We start from the raw sequence: 18,086 nt of genomic DNA on the forward strand, positions 1-18,086 counted from the left end.
GAAATAGGAAAATTTTTAGACACTGAGAGCACTGGCAAAGATTTCCATATTAGCAAAGCCAAAATCAAACCATTGTCAAGTTGTGCAAAACCAAGTGCAGGCAAATCCTTTTCCCTCAGGCTCACTACCTAATTGAAATTCCCAAATCCCTCAGGCAGAAGAAAGGCTGATTTCCTACAAGACACTGATAAATCAGACAGGTAGCACACAACTACAGTGCTTCACAGATGGTAAAGAAGTAAAATTAAAAGAAATATAACCACACTTTGATCAACTGTCTTCTCTACAGAAGTGATTAATTTGATGCCTGAATAAAATACCTTCATTTGTCCTCAGGAGTAAAAGCAAATTAGTCAAAAAAAAAAGCATCAAATTTTTCCTTGCAGAAATGGCAACCTTAAATTGAAAAAGGGTGAATGATGATGACAATAAAAATACTGGCAGGCAGCATTCCACCACCCTCCTCTCCCAGCATGGATGCCTTGATATAATTTAAGTCTGTTTCTCATTCAACGCAAATTTGTCTCCTAAGACAATATTTAATCCAGCTGTAACAGTACTGCAGTCCTGCAACCTCTATCCTTGATCCAATTTGTTTAAAGTAATTAGAAGGGGAAAAGCCTCAAAACAATCGCACACATAATAACCCCAACCAGACAACAAGGCAGCACCACTTCTGTCTGCACCCTGAGCAAACCAGCTTTGCAATGCAATGGGAGCTAAAAAAAAATCTGAAGCAATAAAATTTTCGGATCCCATGGCAAAGGTTTCTCTAGATCTGTGCCTGGTGAAACACTGAGATGTGAAAGAGAATGAAACACAGCTGTAAAGTTTTCTCTGTATTCTGCATGCAGGGAGAGACTTTAATCTAATGGAAAATAACTGGCCAGAAGCAGCCACGAGTTGTTGAAGAAGTTAAACAAGTCAAACCATCAGAAAAATCCAGCAAACATTTAGGTGTGTAAAGACAGTAGCAGATCGTTAAAACAGCCCTAACTGAGAGAAATCTGACATTTCAGAAGAAATTATAGGATGCCTATGCAATAAAGATGTGTCTTTACTAAAAAATTACAGCTTGAGCTGTTCCAGCACAGGGGGAGGGCTGGCTGCACAAAGCCCTTCATCTGCAGCTACATCCTCAGTACTGCTTTAGTGGTCTGCATGCTGGGATAGATTTCCTGGGGGAAATACCATGTTTTTACTTGGTTGATCCATGAATGTGTGCGGGATTTGTGTGCCCCAGCACAGAGCTGCTGTTTGAAATAGTAATACAACAACAATTCTGTGTGGAAAATAATTTCCAAATGGAGTTACTTATTGCTAACATAGATCATACCAAAATATTTGGCAGCAAAATCTTTCAGCAGACGGAACTCATTTCTTCTTCTCTGCTTGGTGTTTCCTCTTCTCTTCTGTCCACTAAACCCTAAACAGTTTCTTTAGCTACATTCCCCCCAAATTACAGGTTTTACAGCTACCACAACTGTACTAGAAGGTTGACATCTGCTTCCAGCAAACCTGTGGGCAAGCACACTCATGGCACCGCTGTTCAAACTCTGCAGCAAAGCAAAACACAGCAGACAAATGCAGGATTAACATGCCAATTAAGGTCTCCTGAAGTAAAAAAATACACAGACCACAGGGTATTACTCAGGGGTAACTGGGGCATGGCAGTGAAATATTATCACTTGGCTGGCCTGCCTTTTAAGAGCAAGGCCCATGGATTGCCAGCTCAGGCTGAAATGAAATCTTGGTCGCCTGTTGTTGGATTACTACAGCCAAGATTACAGGTTTTTGGGGAGGTTGGTGTATGTGGGAGAACTTATCCCAGGAGAAACACAAGCTAATTCTGCACTGGAGATACACCTTTGCTTTCCAGCATCTGAATTTGAGTACTGCAGATAAAGCTGGTGTGGGTATTAACAGTCGTGTGAGATATACATCAACCCTGGAGCTTCATTTTCCACTGCAAGGCATTGGGACTTTGGGAATCGTACCCAAATACAGTAAGAGAAAACATTCTACAATCTTTCTGGTAACTTTGTCCTCATTACAAGTGGATGGACTATTTATACAAGTTTATGCAACACCTGGACAATGTTTGTACTCCCAAGGCGGGCTGAGAACACAGTTAAGCCAGACTGGTGCATCTGGATGGTCCTTGGGTGAAAGCAGCAAGTGAAGACTGACTCTTAAAACCCACAAGCCTTACTTAATCACGTTATTTTGTTTTGAATGTTTTTCTGATTGCTCATAATAATAATTCTAGATAAGTGGAACTATTAAAGCAGGGTGCTTTCCATCCAAATGACAATTTGCTCTTTAAAATCATCCCAACTGTTTTTCTCACGTGTTTTTTAAAAAAGATCATGAGAAGAATGCCACTGGTGTCATCCCAAGGACAAAGTTATGTGAAACTTAACTTTGTGTTATGTGAAACTTACAGGGTCTGTACATGCATCATCTGACATGGGGCTGTCATGGGAGCATGGAAGAATGTAGTAAATTGGATTTGGTGCTGAAAGTCTAAAATACTCCACAAGGGCTTGATGACTTTCTCTTGCCAAAATAAAGTTAACTCATGTTAATACAAAGTGGGCATCTAGTGATACACAAACTAGCAGTATTACTGAAAGGAAAAAAACATCACCTCCTATACTCATAAAACAACAAATAATAAGAGCTATCCTGGATTTTCATAAGACTACTTTTCAGCAGGGTTATTTCTGAACTGTGGCTTTTCACCCACAAATCCAACCCTTCACGTTTGAAGATCACAATGTTACCTCAGAATTTTCCACAGTCCATTTCCTATTCAAACACCAGTGCTGTATCAACCTTTCCTTAGAGAGCCATTCTGCAGCGTATGGCATTGTAATATCCCACACCATTTTAGTAATGATAAAAAAGTCTGGGAATTAGGTCAAAAGAACATGATGTCAACTCTATTTAAATTTTAAATAACCCTCACTGCAATAGAAATTGCCCATAATTGTTTCAGCAAATCCAGGCTGATAACTTTTTGATGAGCACAGTACTCACTGTGAGTTCCTTGCCACTCACTCCTCAAAGAAACCACGTTACACAGCAACATCATTTGTACTACACCTTATTATAACCATCCTCACCTTAACCAAAATTCCATGCTTTGGCATGGCAAATAATCAGTCCTCATGCTGCGTGGCACATGAAGGAATTTAGCATAAGTGCCAGCAGAGGGAAAGCTTTGATGGCACAGGCTTGGGCAGGAACGTTCAAACCCAGCAGGGACAGTCTATACCTGCAATTACCACTACATCTTTACTATTAACTACACACATCAGGTGGGCCACAGGGTTGCTTAATTCCTGCATGAGTCCATCTCACTGCTGAAAGGGGAGGTGGTCTGGCCTCTCATCTCCACCAGCTGCCTGTGCAAGTTGCACTGAGTTCCTCTGCATGGGCCAAGAGCAGAGCCAGGGAGCTGCTGGGGCTGGAAATTAATCCACTTACCAGAGAGAGGGAGGAGGCAGTGGGGAAGAGGAAAAGGAGAATCAGTTTCAGCCAGAATGAGCAGCACTCAGAACTGGCATCAGGGAAACTGCATCTTCCTGCACAGCATTCTGCCAATTTAAGGTCTCACAGTTGCAGGTTAAAGCACACCTGGGCATATGTGCTGCAGTCACACTTGTAGTGTTGGCATAGCTGCTGAAAGTAATTAAGGCACATTCATCATTTTTTTTCTGTACTTAAATTTAATGCAAATTCTCATCTGATAAAAGCTAGGCATTCCTAAAAAATGTAGTCAACTTTTCAAAGAAAAGCACTGCAGGAATACTTGATACAACTGGCAACCATTGATCCACAAGACTAAGAATAAATTCCTATCAAGTTGCCCATGTTATTCCCAGAGTGTTTTAGATGCACTTTCAGCATCTTCCCCCAAACAACTTTTGCAACTCTAGCTCACCACAGACATGTATCCAACAGCAGGGTAATTGGAAACAGCCAGAAATACAGGCAGAGCTTCTCGTGAGATAACCTCTCTTGTACTTCCTTTGTGGAAAGCAGTGGAATGCAATAAAAGGAGGGGAAGGATGTATTTCAACATGGTTTAATCCCACTGATGTGTCAGATGAAAGTCATTAATCACCTGACACATTAATCAGCCATAGAAAGGTAACTGAAGAATCTTTAATAAGGGAGATGGTGGAAAGCAATAGAGGGGAAACCTAAATTGTTTTGTGACTATTCTCAAGAGACCAAATCCTACATGTGTCTGGTAGATATCCACATGGAGCAGTAATTAATCCAGTGGAAGAGCCACAATGGCCCTGTGTGAGGGGAAAGGATGGGGGCTGAACGTGATACTGATCCCTTCTCCATCCCACACCCTACACTGGCCCCTCTCCCATGGCATTAAGTGCCTCCCCCAGCTCTGCCAGCCCCTCAAACTGGGGATGCCCCTTACCCTGCTCTAGAGAGAGGTGTCAGCACCATCAAACAGCCCCCATACCCATCTCTCCATCTGATCAGTTCAGCCTTTCTACCTGCAACTTTTCTCATCCTCACATCCGAGTGGCTTCTCAGTTCCTTCACTGCCTCTGACAACACCAGGTGATTTCATTTTATTTCTATGGCTCTCCCATTTTATTTTTGTGGATGTCTATCAGCATTAGAGAGACAGGCAGAATAAAACCAGTAGTGATGTGTAAGAGGGCTCAATAACAGGTGAAGACCTTGACGTATTGCACGCTTCTTTTAAAGTCATATATAAAGCTGATGACCTTTGAAGATAAACACTAAAATGAAAAGAGCTGAAATGTCAAGCAAGACATCTTGAGCTATCAGCCAGGTGCCTGAGAAGCAAGAACACCCAAGATCCAATCAAACTCTCCCACCACCTTACTTGTCTTTAGACAAATCACTTAAGGGCTTCATCTTCTGCTACTAAGAGCCTTAAGAGTTGACAGCAACTCCAAAACAGAAGCAGGTTTGGACCCTTAGAGTTTCCCTCTCCGTCAAGTAAGGAGAATACTTACCTAATTGCACAGAATCTTGTGAAGATTAGTGTTTTAAAAAGTACCGTGCGCCAAGGTTTAATCATCATCATCATCTGGCTCTGGAGACTTTCATAATTAAGTGAGCATCCGCAACTTTTGAAATCAAAGAAGCCAAAAAAATCAGAAGCAAGAAGAGCTCGTGTTGCATAAATATCTGATTTCACAAGTAATTCACTGAGACAACCCAAATCCCCCAAATTTGGTAATTATTTTTTTAAAAAATCCTTGTGTAAACCACATGCCAACCTTTTGACCTCAGCTCAGATTTTAAAAGGAATTACCTACAAACCCCCAGCCCTGTGGAATCAATATCTTTACTCCCAGCACCCACCTCCTCACCCAAAAGAGCTCTTGAAACAAAGTGACAGGAGGGGAGTGGTCTCTTCCACTTCTGCTGTGTCAAACAGTGGATGCCTGGATGAAAAAATATCACACAAATAGAAGCAACAGCCACATCACTCCCTATGCAATAGCTGATGCAGTGGAGTAATTTTTTTAAGAAGTATGCAATCAATAAAGTGACCTGAGAGGAAAAAAAAAAAGGGTGCAGAAACCCAACAAAATTACATGATTCAGATGCCAAAGTTGGAGCAAGGTTGGCAATAAGTTACTCCATTTAGATGGATTAATCAGTGTCCTTCCCTGGCCTATTCTAGCATAAACTATTTTTCTCAGAGCATGCCTCATGTTTAATTGGGAAAAAAGCCCAAACCCCAAACAAATATGAGACTGAAAACTATTTTCAGTATGTAATTTTTGTCACCTTTTATCCCTCAGAGGATCATTAACAGTCTGACTTCACAGCTGTAAGAACTGAGAGGCCACACATAAGCTTGCCAAGAGAAATAGAAGAATATGTCCTTCATATAATTTTGGTTCAGTGTCATTTGTTTTTTCCCAATTGATCTCTTCAGAGTTTTTTTACACCCAAACATTACCTACAGCAAACTTCAGCAACAAAATCACACAACATGAAATATCTTCTCTGCATCATGAAGTTAAACCAGACTTCTGCACACCCTTGCATAAACAAGAGACTGAGAGCAGCCCTGGAGAGCTTTCAGAGGTGCATCTCTGTTTCAGCTGCGCTTTCAGATCCTTTCAGAACCAAGTGCCAAACAGATTGTATTACCTTGCTCATTCTGCACACAAATATCACATGAACCAACTCTGTCCAGGTATGAAAACAGCTCAGGAAACAGTGGGACAGCAGCTGCATCTCTTTCAATAACTACGTTGTAGCCAGATTCACTTAGAGTGAGACATCTGCTTTTTGTACACAGCCTGGAGCACCATCCATGGGCTATGGAAAGGACAAAAACAAAGCCCAGACTCCCAGGAGAAGTGAGGATGCAGAAACAGAGCAATGAAGCCTTGATGTGCAAACCTCCCTGACAAAAACGCTGCTGAAGACTGAAGTCAATGTAAAATGTTTCCCTGGAAGAACCACCCTGATTTTAATCATCAATCCAAGCTACACTTTTTTTTTCTAAAGAGATTTTTTCCTGGTCTAATTTCATCACTAATCTCCATTTCAAATGCACATTAAAATGTTAGGGAAGGAGCAACTTAACTACTCTAATTTTACGCTCACATATACTCCTCAAATAGAGAAATTTGATGTGCGACTTAAATAGCAAATGAGCAAATATTTTAAGTGCAAACTGTGCATAAGTCGAAAATACCAGAAGAAACAAACACAATTAGATATTCTGGGGATATTCTGGCACAAAGAATAGCTGCTTTTCTAATAAGTTAAAAAAAGCCCAGGTCACACAAAATAGGCAGTGGGATACTATTTATGGCTACCAAAAAGGAAGGAATCCTGAGTTTAGCAAGATATATTTCAGGGGAGCCACTTGAAAACCAGCCTATTAACTGTGCTTTCAGGACCAAAGGGAAAAAAAGACCCAACAAAACAAAATCAGAAATTTAGCCAGCAGCAGCAAAAAAACCTAATAAAAAAAAAAATCTGACAGTTTAGAAGTGTGGCATAGAACAAGAAACAAATGTCAAGTTGTGTTCTTCAAGCCTAAACTTCTGTCTTTTCCAACCTAAACAATTCCAGGGTTCTGTGGTCATCTGCACCACTGTATGACATCACTAAGCACAGTATAAAACCAGCTCTACAAAAATTAAGAAAAAGAAAAATGTTACTGCCCTTAGATCTTTGCTCCTAGTCTGGTAAAAATATAGAAAGGCCAGAAGAAGAGAAATCAAAATCCAGAGGAAATGCAAACGTTTTGAGAAAACACAAAATATATAGTTAATTCACACATCACAAGAAGAACTAACTGCAAATATCAACAGACAACAAACATGAAACTGCACAAGGGAGAGGGTGAACTGCTGGGAGAAACATCAGAAGCACCAACAAGGATGAAGCTAACTGGTGTGATGAAAAAAGTAGCAGTCTTGGGAAAAACAAGAAAATGCTTTTTTTTTCTTAAAAGAATTACACAGTCATTTGACATGCCTTCTACAAGCACAACTAATTTGTCTTTTAAATCACTTGCAAAAACATAAGATTTGGCTCCATAGTGATCCCCACACCTACATGATTTTATAATCTGCATCCTAAATAACTGGATCACCAGGCAAACCTCCTCCTTCTCTATTTTTCCACCCCTCGTGGAAACCAACCAAGAAAACAGGATTAAATTTAGAATGATAAAATCTTTAATCCATGCACCATGGTATGAGGGACTTCGTTTACAGCTCAGAGAACTAGACACTAAAGTAGTTTAGTAAAGAGATTATTTTCATGAAGTATTTATAATAACGTGGGGTAAGTACTGCAGGCAGCAGCAGTACCCAATCTGTACAAATGTGTTGGAGGCCAGGAGAATTCCAGCTGAATTGAGCAATTTTCAGAACAGCTCTAACAGAGAAGGAACAGAGCAGCCCTCAGTCTGGGTGGTGCTGCTGGTGTGAACACACAATCACTTTTCTCCCTGTGCACCCCTGCTTGCCTACACAGGGCAATGGTGATTTGCTTTGCACACATTGCCAGTGACAGCAAGGACTGGGACAGCTGCTCCAGACCCACAGCACAAATCCCTCTTTACAAAAGGTTGCCTAGCAGGCCAAATTTTAAACTCAACAACATCCCAGGCATCTCAGAAAGTATCTTATACGGTTCTACAGACATCTTGGTCTACAAAGCACTGAAAGGGTTAATATATTGAAAAAATACTGGGTCAAATGCCAGAGGAAGAGACTTAGCATGAATTGAACCCCTAGCTTGCACAAACTGGTAGTTAAATATTCACATATGTATGTAAAATAAGCTTCCTTTCTGCCCCTGGTCATCACACAGGAAGACAAAGGACCTTCAGTGTTGTGGTAGGGACTGTCACACCAGTGCCAGTCCCTCATCCAGAGGGGAGGGGGCTCTAACTGGGAAGAGCTCCTGACCTAATCAGTGAAGATTTACTTGCAGAAGTAAAAACCCAACAAAACAACAATTGCAGCAGCAAGATGATCATGTTAAAGATCACGTTTCTTACAAATACGAAGATAAAATTTAAGTCTGAAACAACAGCTGTCACCACAAACAGAACTGCTGCAAACACCATCAATAAGGCTCTCAAAGCCAAGCAGCCACACTGACAGAGAAAGTAAAGAGACTGTTATTGTACCAACTATGAAATGCATTCAGTAGTTATTAGCTGTTCCCAGCAGGCAGCAAACATAAGACCAATATGGTAACAAGATAGTAGAAAATGAGTGTGACTGCAAGATGTGGGCAGAATTAGCAAGGGTCATTTGATTCCTGCACTGTCTCAGCTGGGCAGAAAGCTGTGCTCAGGGGCACTCAGAAACAAGACAAACCCTCCCTTGCCCAGTTTCCTACAAAAATTGCATTATAACATATGTAGAAGTTGCTCATTTGATCCAAAACTCATTTGATGGAATCAATATCTTCCAGAGCTGGCTGCATAGAACAAATTAAGCTGCTTTTAAAATTGGGTATTTGTTCATAGATGTAAGCTGACCTGAGCTCATGAAGTTGGATCATTTGCTATGGTGATGATGCCTTTTTTCCAGTTGAGTTTCAAAACAGATCAAACAATCTATTTAAAGGTTTGTACTTGAAGTTTTACAATCCTAATTGTGTGTTAGAGAGCAATTAAACAGAATTCACTCTTGTATTTAATGGCAGCTAACCTATTTTAAAAGAAATAAGGCATTACATGATTACTGGTAAGTTTTCAATTTATGAATCTTGTGCTGTGAGGAAAAATAGGTAATCATTTATTTTCCAATGAGGAGGCACTATCAAGAACTCCTGTATAAATTTCTACTCCATATTCCTTTCACGGGTGTCAGGACACTGCACATGGCATGCAGGGCAGCAGCTGGTAAATACAATTTACTGCTAAGTACCAGTGTGAACCTGCATCCACTCTGACACATTAACTGTGTCTTCATTTTGCCATGATAGCCATGCTCCCAGGACTTGAGAGAGCAACCCCTTCCATCTGTATTTTCAATATAATCTGTTATCAGATATATCTTCTGAAGTGATGAATAGAGGTCACATCACAGCAAGCAAATCAGACTGGCAGGCTGCCATCCTGATGAGCTTTAAATAACAAACTTGAAAAACTTTTCTACGTATCATTACAATAGTTCCATAGCTCAAAGTGAGCTGAAAATCCATGGACAAACACAGGATTCCCAAGGAACAGGAAGTTGTGAATGTATGTGGCTCATTCTGTACAGCAAAGGCAAGAAGTTGATCATATTTAAAAGACAAAATCCCACAAAACTAAGAGAAGCAATGGCCAAGTAACAAATTTTATCACTGCATTAGGTCTTTCCCTGAAATAGTAATACTTTGATCCTATTAATGCTCATAACTTCAACTGGAATTCTTAAAATCTGTGCAGTACAAAATTATTCAGAAGACCTTAACCCTTAAATCACATTGACCAAAGCCTTCAAGGAGATTGTGGTATTTTTGGAAATAGTCTTGGGAGACCTAAATACATTAATTTAATTTAACAGAAAATGCAGTTAAACCTCCTTAACTGCTTCACACATTGTCAATTGTTCTTTGGTGCTCCAACCATCCTATTCAAAGTTTCAAATTCCTGTTAGTCCCACATGTTCAATTCCTTTCTCCTTTCCCAGTGGAGCTGTTGAGTGCTGTGTCTCCAGTGTACAGGACATGAGGAGATTAAGGAAGCTCAAGAGAAGCAATCTTCAACTTATTCCACCTTTCAAGAAAGAGATGTGTTGTAAGAAATTCACAATGCATCACTACCCTCCCTTACCTCCAGTTTTTTCCCTCCTAACACCTCTCTTCTAAAGTGAAGAGACTATGCAGTGATGAATTAATTATAAAACCAATGGAGCACGTGAAATCAGAGTAATTCAGTGAGATGCAGCAGGTCTGTGCAACTAAACAAACATTTAATAGAATATGTTATTGATTTTAGCTAAGCTGCAAAAGTGAGTGCAACATGAACTGCACCAGAAAAAGACTGATTTTGTTTGATAATTGGGATATATTTTAGGATAAATTTGTGCAGATTTAGGAAGCCTGCCTGTTATTTAAATACTATGTCCTCTTTTTAAGACTATGATTTGATAATTAAATTCAAATATGTAGAGAGATGCAAAGGTTTACCCGTATTTAATGCGGTAACAATGACTTGACTTGGAATCAGGCCAGACAAAGGGAAGCAAGGGCTGGTACATTTTTCAGCAGGAAAGCAGACAGCCATTGGCACAGCAGCCTTCAAAGAGTAAAGAAATCCTAGTACTGGCTGCCATTCTGCTGTGAATACCAGGAGGGCCTTTAAGAGTTTAAAGAAAAGAGCACATAAACGTTCAGCTTCAAAGATGCATATTAATTATCCTAAACAGGCAACTACTCACAATAATGTCACTATTTACGTTCTTAAACTTGGCCTGTGACTAGAAATTCCTATTTATCCAGTACAGAAGAGAATGAGCACAAAGTCAAATTCCTCCCAATACCTTCAGTGCAGGAGTGATTCCACCATTCCGGTGGATCAGGACAGCGACAGACACGTAAGTCTCTTCTGAGACTTGGCAACTGCTGCTTCAGCAAACACTTATCTCACATCCCAAATGTTACTGGCCTGTTGGACTGAAGAGCCTTAGCCTGGTATCTGGTAGGAATGGGATATTCCTGTCAGACACAGGAGGCTTTGCACACCCCCCTGCAACGAGCAGATCTGGCTGGAGTTACTGAGGCTGACCTGGAGGAGCTCCGAGCGTCTCAGTGGGGAGTGGCAGCCACCCACCCACGGAAACGCAGGTCACACAAACTGCACAGGACTGGGGCTAAACACTAAATATGAACATTTCAATGCTGCAGATGCACTGCTGGACTGAGTACACTGATACAGACCAAGGCCACACCTTTGGGCTGCAGCTCTGAGGTAGCCAGGGCGTGCACCTGAGCCAGTGACAGGTGACAGCCCCAGGTCAGGGATGAACCCGCTCTGTTAGCAGTGGAGAGGATCGGCTGTTCTGGTTCACTGTTGTGCCCTTAGCAGAAAGCAAAGCTACACAGTGACATATTGCATAGGTACAGGATCACATACTGGGGACAGGAACCTGCATTTCCAACTGGCACGACTTGCAGAGTTTAGCAAGGCACTAATCCCTGCTTGGCAGTACTGCCGGGAGCCACTTGGGGAGCACGGACAGAGTGCTGAGTCATAAGTCCAGCCTAACCTGGAGCAAACCTCCAGAAATGCTACCAAAATGTCCCTCAGCCTCCGCCACCTCCCGTTTGTGCCACCCCTCCTGAGCAACGCTGCCCCAGCACCCCATGTCTGCTAACATGCAGCAGCATCTCAAACACTACAAACCCAGGGGAGTCCTAAAATATGCTATATTTTAACAAAATTTTACTTGCTAACATGAAACAGCTGATCTCTAGTCCTGGTGGGCACATATGGTGAAAAGACAGATCAGCCTCGGTGGGCAGCCATCCTATGAGGTGCAGGAGGAATCCTGCAGCACAATTCCACATCCTTGTTCAGGTTTAAACCTAGCAATTCTTAAAGTCAGCGTCCCAAATGTTGTAACAAATTCTCGGCAGATGAATGTCATATCTTAGATTGAAAAAAAGAAGAAAGGGAAATGTAAATGTAAATGTCACTTATACCACCAACAACGTTCTTTTTCACCATTTGTTACCAGTAAACACTGAGCATTACCTTTAGCTGGGTAATTTTTTTGCAAGCCTACAATGACCAAGAAGTGGAGAAAGTCACTGGCAAGCCAGCGAAGCTCCTATTTCACATGGTATCAGAGACCAGGGCAAGAAGTGGGCGCCTTCAGCCACCTAATGGTGTCCTGCCTCCCACAGCTCACAGCTGCATTTCAGCACAGCACACGCTGATGCTATTTTGGAGCATGTGTGCTCTGCTGTAGGAGATGCGAGGCGGGAGGAAAGACAACCCCTGCTCATGTTCACATGCTGTGAAAAAAAATTCGAGCATGAAAAACTCCTTTGATTTTTTTTTTTCAAACGAAACACAAGCACAAGTATTTTGAAACAGAGCGCCAAATGAATTTATGAGATTCACTGCAAAACCAAGGGGCTACAAAAGCTTCTTTAAAATGATTTTCAACCCTTACAAACTAAAAGTGCAGGCCATGGTTGCAAACCCCAAAGTGCCTGGAACACATTATAGAAGACATCCTCATTCACAGTACTATTCCTGACATCCTATCTCCCTCTAAATTTTATACTGAAGAGCTACACAGAGCCTTTCAACAGCCTCAGAGAGAACAATTTTCTGCTTTTTCTACCTGTCTGCATTTGGATTCAGCCCTTTACCATTTCAGGTATTTGGTTTACAGCCCAATCTCAGTTTCCTACATTGAGCACCACGTCTTTCAGCACACATCATGAGGATGTCTGTACCAGTCAGCAGCTCCATGACCTCTGTCAGCCTGGATCTACTTATATGGGCCAAGGAACACTCTGGAAATAAATGCAACAATTTACAAAGGTAACAATATCATTTCAGCCCTATCACCAGGCAGTATATCATCACAAGATCAGTAGGGCAAGAAATGCTTAGAGGAGAATTTACTTCATGAATACTTCAACCTGGAGTTTCCTGAATGAAGGACAGCGGTCAGCACTGCTTGCTAGAAAGGACTGTAAGGCAGAGGTATTGCCAAAGCATATGAATGCTGCCCGCAGCATTAAGTCTGTCTGAACATTAATATTTAAGTGTACTTTGAAACTAAGCCATTTAACAGCTGCAGTTAGTCAAGTAGCATTTTATGTTATAAGGAATATGTGGTGCTGGCTAAAGATCTGTCAACCAAAAGCTATGGTTAGTTGATTTAACTTCAATGGCTACTGGTTATTTAGCCCAGAACATCATCTGAAAGAAAGACAGCCTGACAAATTATCATTACTTCAAGAAAAAACAGAGTCTGGCAAGGTTTATATCTACCTGTGATGAAGAAAAGAAAGAAAAACAAGCCCTGAACCACAATTACGTCTCATTAGCAAGTCAGCGCCAATTAAGGCCCCACTTTTTGCCCACCTGAGCTTGGATTTGCTTGTTTGCTGAAAGCAATTTTATCCAGAACAAGAGGTGATTTTAATCTAATCGTACTTAACACAAAGAACATCGAAACAACAATAGTTTCCTTCTTAAGAATGTTTGATACTGCTGCCATAACAACTTCAGCTTACAACAAAGATATATTCATTCCTCCCAGTGTATTAACAGGCTGTTTGATAAAACTCACTTTGTATTAATAGTTCCAATATATTTGCTAATAAAAACTGGTAAAGACCTCCTCTATATTTAAAAATGTACATGAAAGCTCTTTTTAAAGAAGTATTATTTTTGCCAGAGGCCACTAAACAAATCCCTATTTTTTTTGTTAAAAAGCTTATTTGCCAGATAATCAAGCGAAGCTATAAAACACCTCTGACTCTGGTCGCATAAATAAACTTGCTGATTGCTTATTTGTAATCCCAGAATATTGTATTACAGCTGTGCTGTCAGGCTGCAAGGTAGGAATTTCAGTGCCAGTGGAAGCCCAAACCCATTCAAGACTTTTATTTAAAGGATGGATTTTTGCACAGGCAGACTAATCGTGACTTATTTAGCCAAAGAGCTTGCTAAATCATAATAATAAGCAGGAAAAGCCAGAAGTGCTGCCCAGCTACCTGACCAGAGGCCTCGCGTTTTTGGCCAGAGAAATGATTGCAACCCCACAGTGCCTGGGACACACTACAGAAGAAACCCTTATTCGTTATCTTATTCCCAACATCCTTCCTCCGTCTAGATTTTATACCGAAGAGACACGCAGAACGCTTAAACAGCTCCACTGCTAGCAATTTCCTCATTTTGTCGTTTGATTAAACCCTTTATCCGTTCCTAGGGTTCGTGGCACCTGGGTTCCCAGTCGAACCTCACGGACATCGCTGCCCTACATTACAGCACCAGATCTTTCGGCCGGGGCCGCGCACACACCCCCGGCGGGGCCTGGGGAACGCACCCCAGCTCCCGCCGCTGTCCCGCGGGGTCCCCCCCTCTCCCCGGCCGCCGCCCCCGGGAAGGTCAGCCGGGCACAGCCCGGTGCTCTCGCTGCCGGCCGGGGAAGGCGGCGGCCGGGACCCCCCCCCGCGGGCCGCCCCCACCCGCGCCGCGGCTGCGGCAGCGCTGAGGGCGGCGCGGGGGGACCCCCGCGGGCTGGGGGCGGCTCCGCGGCGGGCGGGGGGCCCCGGCGGGGCGGCGGGCGCGGCGCTGAAGGACATTTTAGCTGCCGGCGGTGCCCGGCCCCCGGAAAATGGCTGCCGGGGAGCGGGCCCCAAGCGCGGCCGCGCCGCCCGCCCGGCGCGGGGAGCGGCGGCGAGGGATGGCGGCGGCCGCCTCGTACCTTTGAATTTGAGCTCGTGCTGCGGTTCGAGGCTGAGGACCTGCTCCGCTTTCGCCATGTTCCTCCTCCTCGGCGGTGGCGGCACCAGGCGGAGAGAGGAAGGGACGGGGAGGGAGGGGAAGGAAGAGGGGAGGGAGGGAGGAAGGGAGGGAGGAGGGAAGGCGAGCGGGGGGCGCGCCCGCTGGCGGGTTCACTCCTCGCCCGGGTGCTGGTTTCACCCTCTCCCGGCTGCTCGTTCGCTCGTCGCTCTGGTGCTGTTTCACCCTCGCCGGGGCGGTTGTTCGCACTGTCCCGGCGGTCCCGGAGCGGGGACAGGCGCGGCCGGCGGTCGGGCGGCGGCTGGCGGCGCACACGCTGCCGGGCAGGGCGGGCGGGAGGCGGGATGATGCAGCACGGAGGGGCCCGCGGAGAGGCTGCGGCGGCGGCTGACGTGAGCCCGGCCCCGCCGTGAGGGGCCGCGGGGGGGGGGAGGCTCCGCGCCGCCGCTCCTCGGGCGCTCCTGTGGCCGGAGGTGCCAGCCCGGAGCGTTTCGGGAAAAAGCGGGCTAATAAACAACGTTTAATCGTCACTGGGAAGCGTGGTTTGTAATAAACGCCTTGTTTTCCAGAAGCAGCGTGTTATGGTAGGCCTCTACTCCGTGTGGCCTCAGGGCTGCAGGGGAAGCCCTCGGGCCCCTCGCCGCCCCTGCCCGGCTCCCAGCGCCGTCGGGGCTCGGGGAAGGGCAGGGAAGCGCTCCCGGGAAAAGGAGGAGCTCCCGGGGCCGCAGGGCTCGGGGCGCAGCGTTACAGCGCCAGGGCAACCCTGGGAACCGGCATCGAGCTGCAGGCGATACTCGCTTTTTAATGAATAAAACCAGAACTTCAGGTCACCTCAGATTTTAAGACGTTCCACCTCCCCTTTCTTAATGTTTTGGGTTACTCGTTGGGGTTTTTAATGTTTGTTTTGGGGTGGTTTGTGGTGGTTGTGTTTTGGGAATTTTTTTGTCCGTGTTTAGTTTTGGTTGGTTGGTTTTTACTCCAGTGTTTTAAAACATTTTTTGAAATTTACAGCATGGTTTAATAGAAAGTGCAACTTTATTGATAGCCCTAGGCCAGTGCAATTACAGCAACATTAAGCTTTTTGCTCCTCTATCTCCTCAGATTGTTTTAAACATTTGACAAGTTCCTAAGAATTTATAAAGCATTGCTGTAATCTGTCAGAGGCAGGAGTTTGGGATGCCCTTGTTAGTAGCAGAAATATGCTGGTCTTAAAAACTGGAATTTATGTACACTAAAACTAAAAAGTATTCATTGGACTTTATACATACTGAACTTTATACATACTGGACTTCAGGAGGAGATGTCATTTGCAGAAATAAAAAGCTTCCAAAGAAAATTCATTTTTCACACCTGTATAATCTACATGATGCAGTGCACCTTTCCCTCACGCAAATTCTTTGTATCACATTATTTGACTTAATAAATGCCAAAACTGCATAAGGTAGCTGAAAAGATCTAGAATTACAAGAAGAGCGTTGTTCTCCTTTCTAGCACTAAAAGCAATGTCAAATGAGTGATGTGTGTGTTAAAATTAACACCCCTAAGCAGGACAGTGGCATTCACTGCTCTGAGCACATCTGCAGTGTTTATACCACACACCTTCTTCAGCTGCTCCTGTCCACCACAATCTGTTTTCCTACTCATGTGCTTTACCACCTCCCATCCAATTTCATCTTTTTTGTTCTCAGTTGCCTTTCATTCCATGCCAAAACAAACCAAACCCATACCTGTATTTAGTACAAAACCCTTAGATTTGCATGATACAAGTGAAACTTGCCAACTCCTTCCAGCCAGTGAACTGGACACATTTTTTAAAGCTTCAGCACTGCAGTACAATACACTCAAATATTGTTCTTGTTCCTTAAATTCCTTATTTTTTTTGGAAAGAATGGTCACATAACATCATAAAGGGGTGCATTTTCTTTTCCAGGAAACTAGATTTGGATGGTCTTACTATTTTTGCTCCTTGGTGTGTGTGTGTGGGGGGGTAATTTTAAGCCTAAACTACAGGTTGTGTCATGACATTTTAGATCTCAAGTCAGGAGAGAATTGAGTTCACTCATACTTTGCAGCTTTCTTGGCTGGTACCTTCTTTTACCTAATCTCTTAAGTTTTATTTTATAAACAGATTCTCTTTGTAAGCCAGGCATTCTTGGATCAGTAGTTAGTAGAAAAGACAAGCTTTATATGGATTGGAAAGTTAATTGCAAACTAACGGCAAGGAGTAAGAGAGAAAGCTTTACACAGCATATAGTCATGCATAATAAAAACCCTAAAGTAAACAACTATGAAGTGTTGCTGCCCAGACCTTTCCCGAGTTCTGCTTTTCCTGAAAGAAGTACAAAGAAGCCCCTGAAGCGTTATGATCCACCTCTTAAAGGATTTGCCAAGATGTATCACCGTGCCCTAATAGGCAGCTCTGAATGTACCTGTTTGTATTTGAAGGACTCGCCCACGTTTTCATCCAGGCTGAAGGTTTTATAAAGCACAGCATTGTTTAAGTTGAACATTTATGAAGTCTAGTGAATGTAGGTTGTGAGGTTTTTGTTGCATGTAAATAATGTGTGTACATTTAATTTTGTCCAGGTCAGATTCACTGAACTGGGTGTGCACGGAGGCTGCCTGCAGTACCCCATCCCTGTTCCACAGACAGCTCTCGCTGGAAACAATTCAGCCACAAGACTAAAAGGCAAATTCTTGCCCACATGGGTTTTTGATTAACAGGAGAAAATTGGGATGAACATTGCAGGGAAATGCTGGACAGCAGCTGAAAGCTTTGTACTGAAACAATTTTAAAGAACAAGTTCATTAGCTGCAAAATTTCTACCTTAGAAGCTATGAAAGACTTGATCCAAGTGAAACATTCTCATTGTGTATGTGCAAACCAGGTGGTTTGCATTTAGTTCCCAGAGTCCCTATGCAAACATATACAAATATCTTTTTCTCTGTATTCCAGCATGTTTGTGTCTACCTTCCTTTGCTCTCCCTGATGCACATTCATGCCGTCGTAGACAAACCCATCTGACACTATTCAAAAGCAGTTTGTTCGCATCTAAAGAGCATAACTTCAAAATTGCAGGTAACAAGAAATTTAAATTATTCC

The 18,086-nt window shown here is 43.1% G+C and overlaps 1 protein-coding gene across 1 annotated transcript in view; it reads right to left on the bottom strand.

Moving 5' to 3' along the window:
- The window catches only part of VAPB (VAMP associated protein B and C), a 37,692-nt gene extending 22,327 nt beyond the window's left edge, over positions 1-15,365 (bottom strand). Inside the window, exon 1 of the mRNA XM_053958170.1 lies at positions 14,946-15,365. Within this exon, the coding sequence (XP_053814145.1) occupies positions 14,946-15,003 (58 nt within the window). The 5' untranslated portion in view covers positions 15,004-15,365. The remainder of the gene's footprint in view (positions 1-14,945) is intronic.
- Between the last annotated feature and the right edge of the window lie 2,721 nt (positions 15,366-18,086).

This window comes from Vidua chalybeata, chromosome 17 (assembly GCF_026979565.1).
Source record: "Vidua chalybeata isolate OUT-0048 chromosome 17, bVidCha1 merged haplotype, whole genome shotgun sequence".
NCBI lineage: Eukaryota > Metazoa > Chordata > Aves > Passeriformes > Viduidae > Vidua > Vidua chalybeata.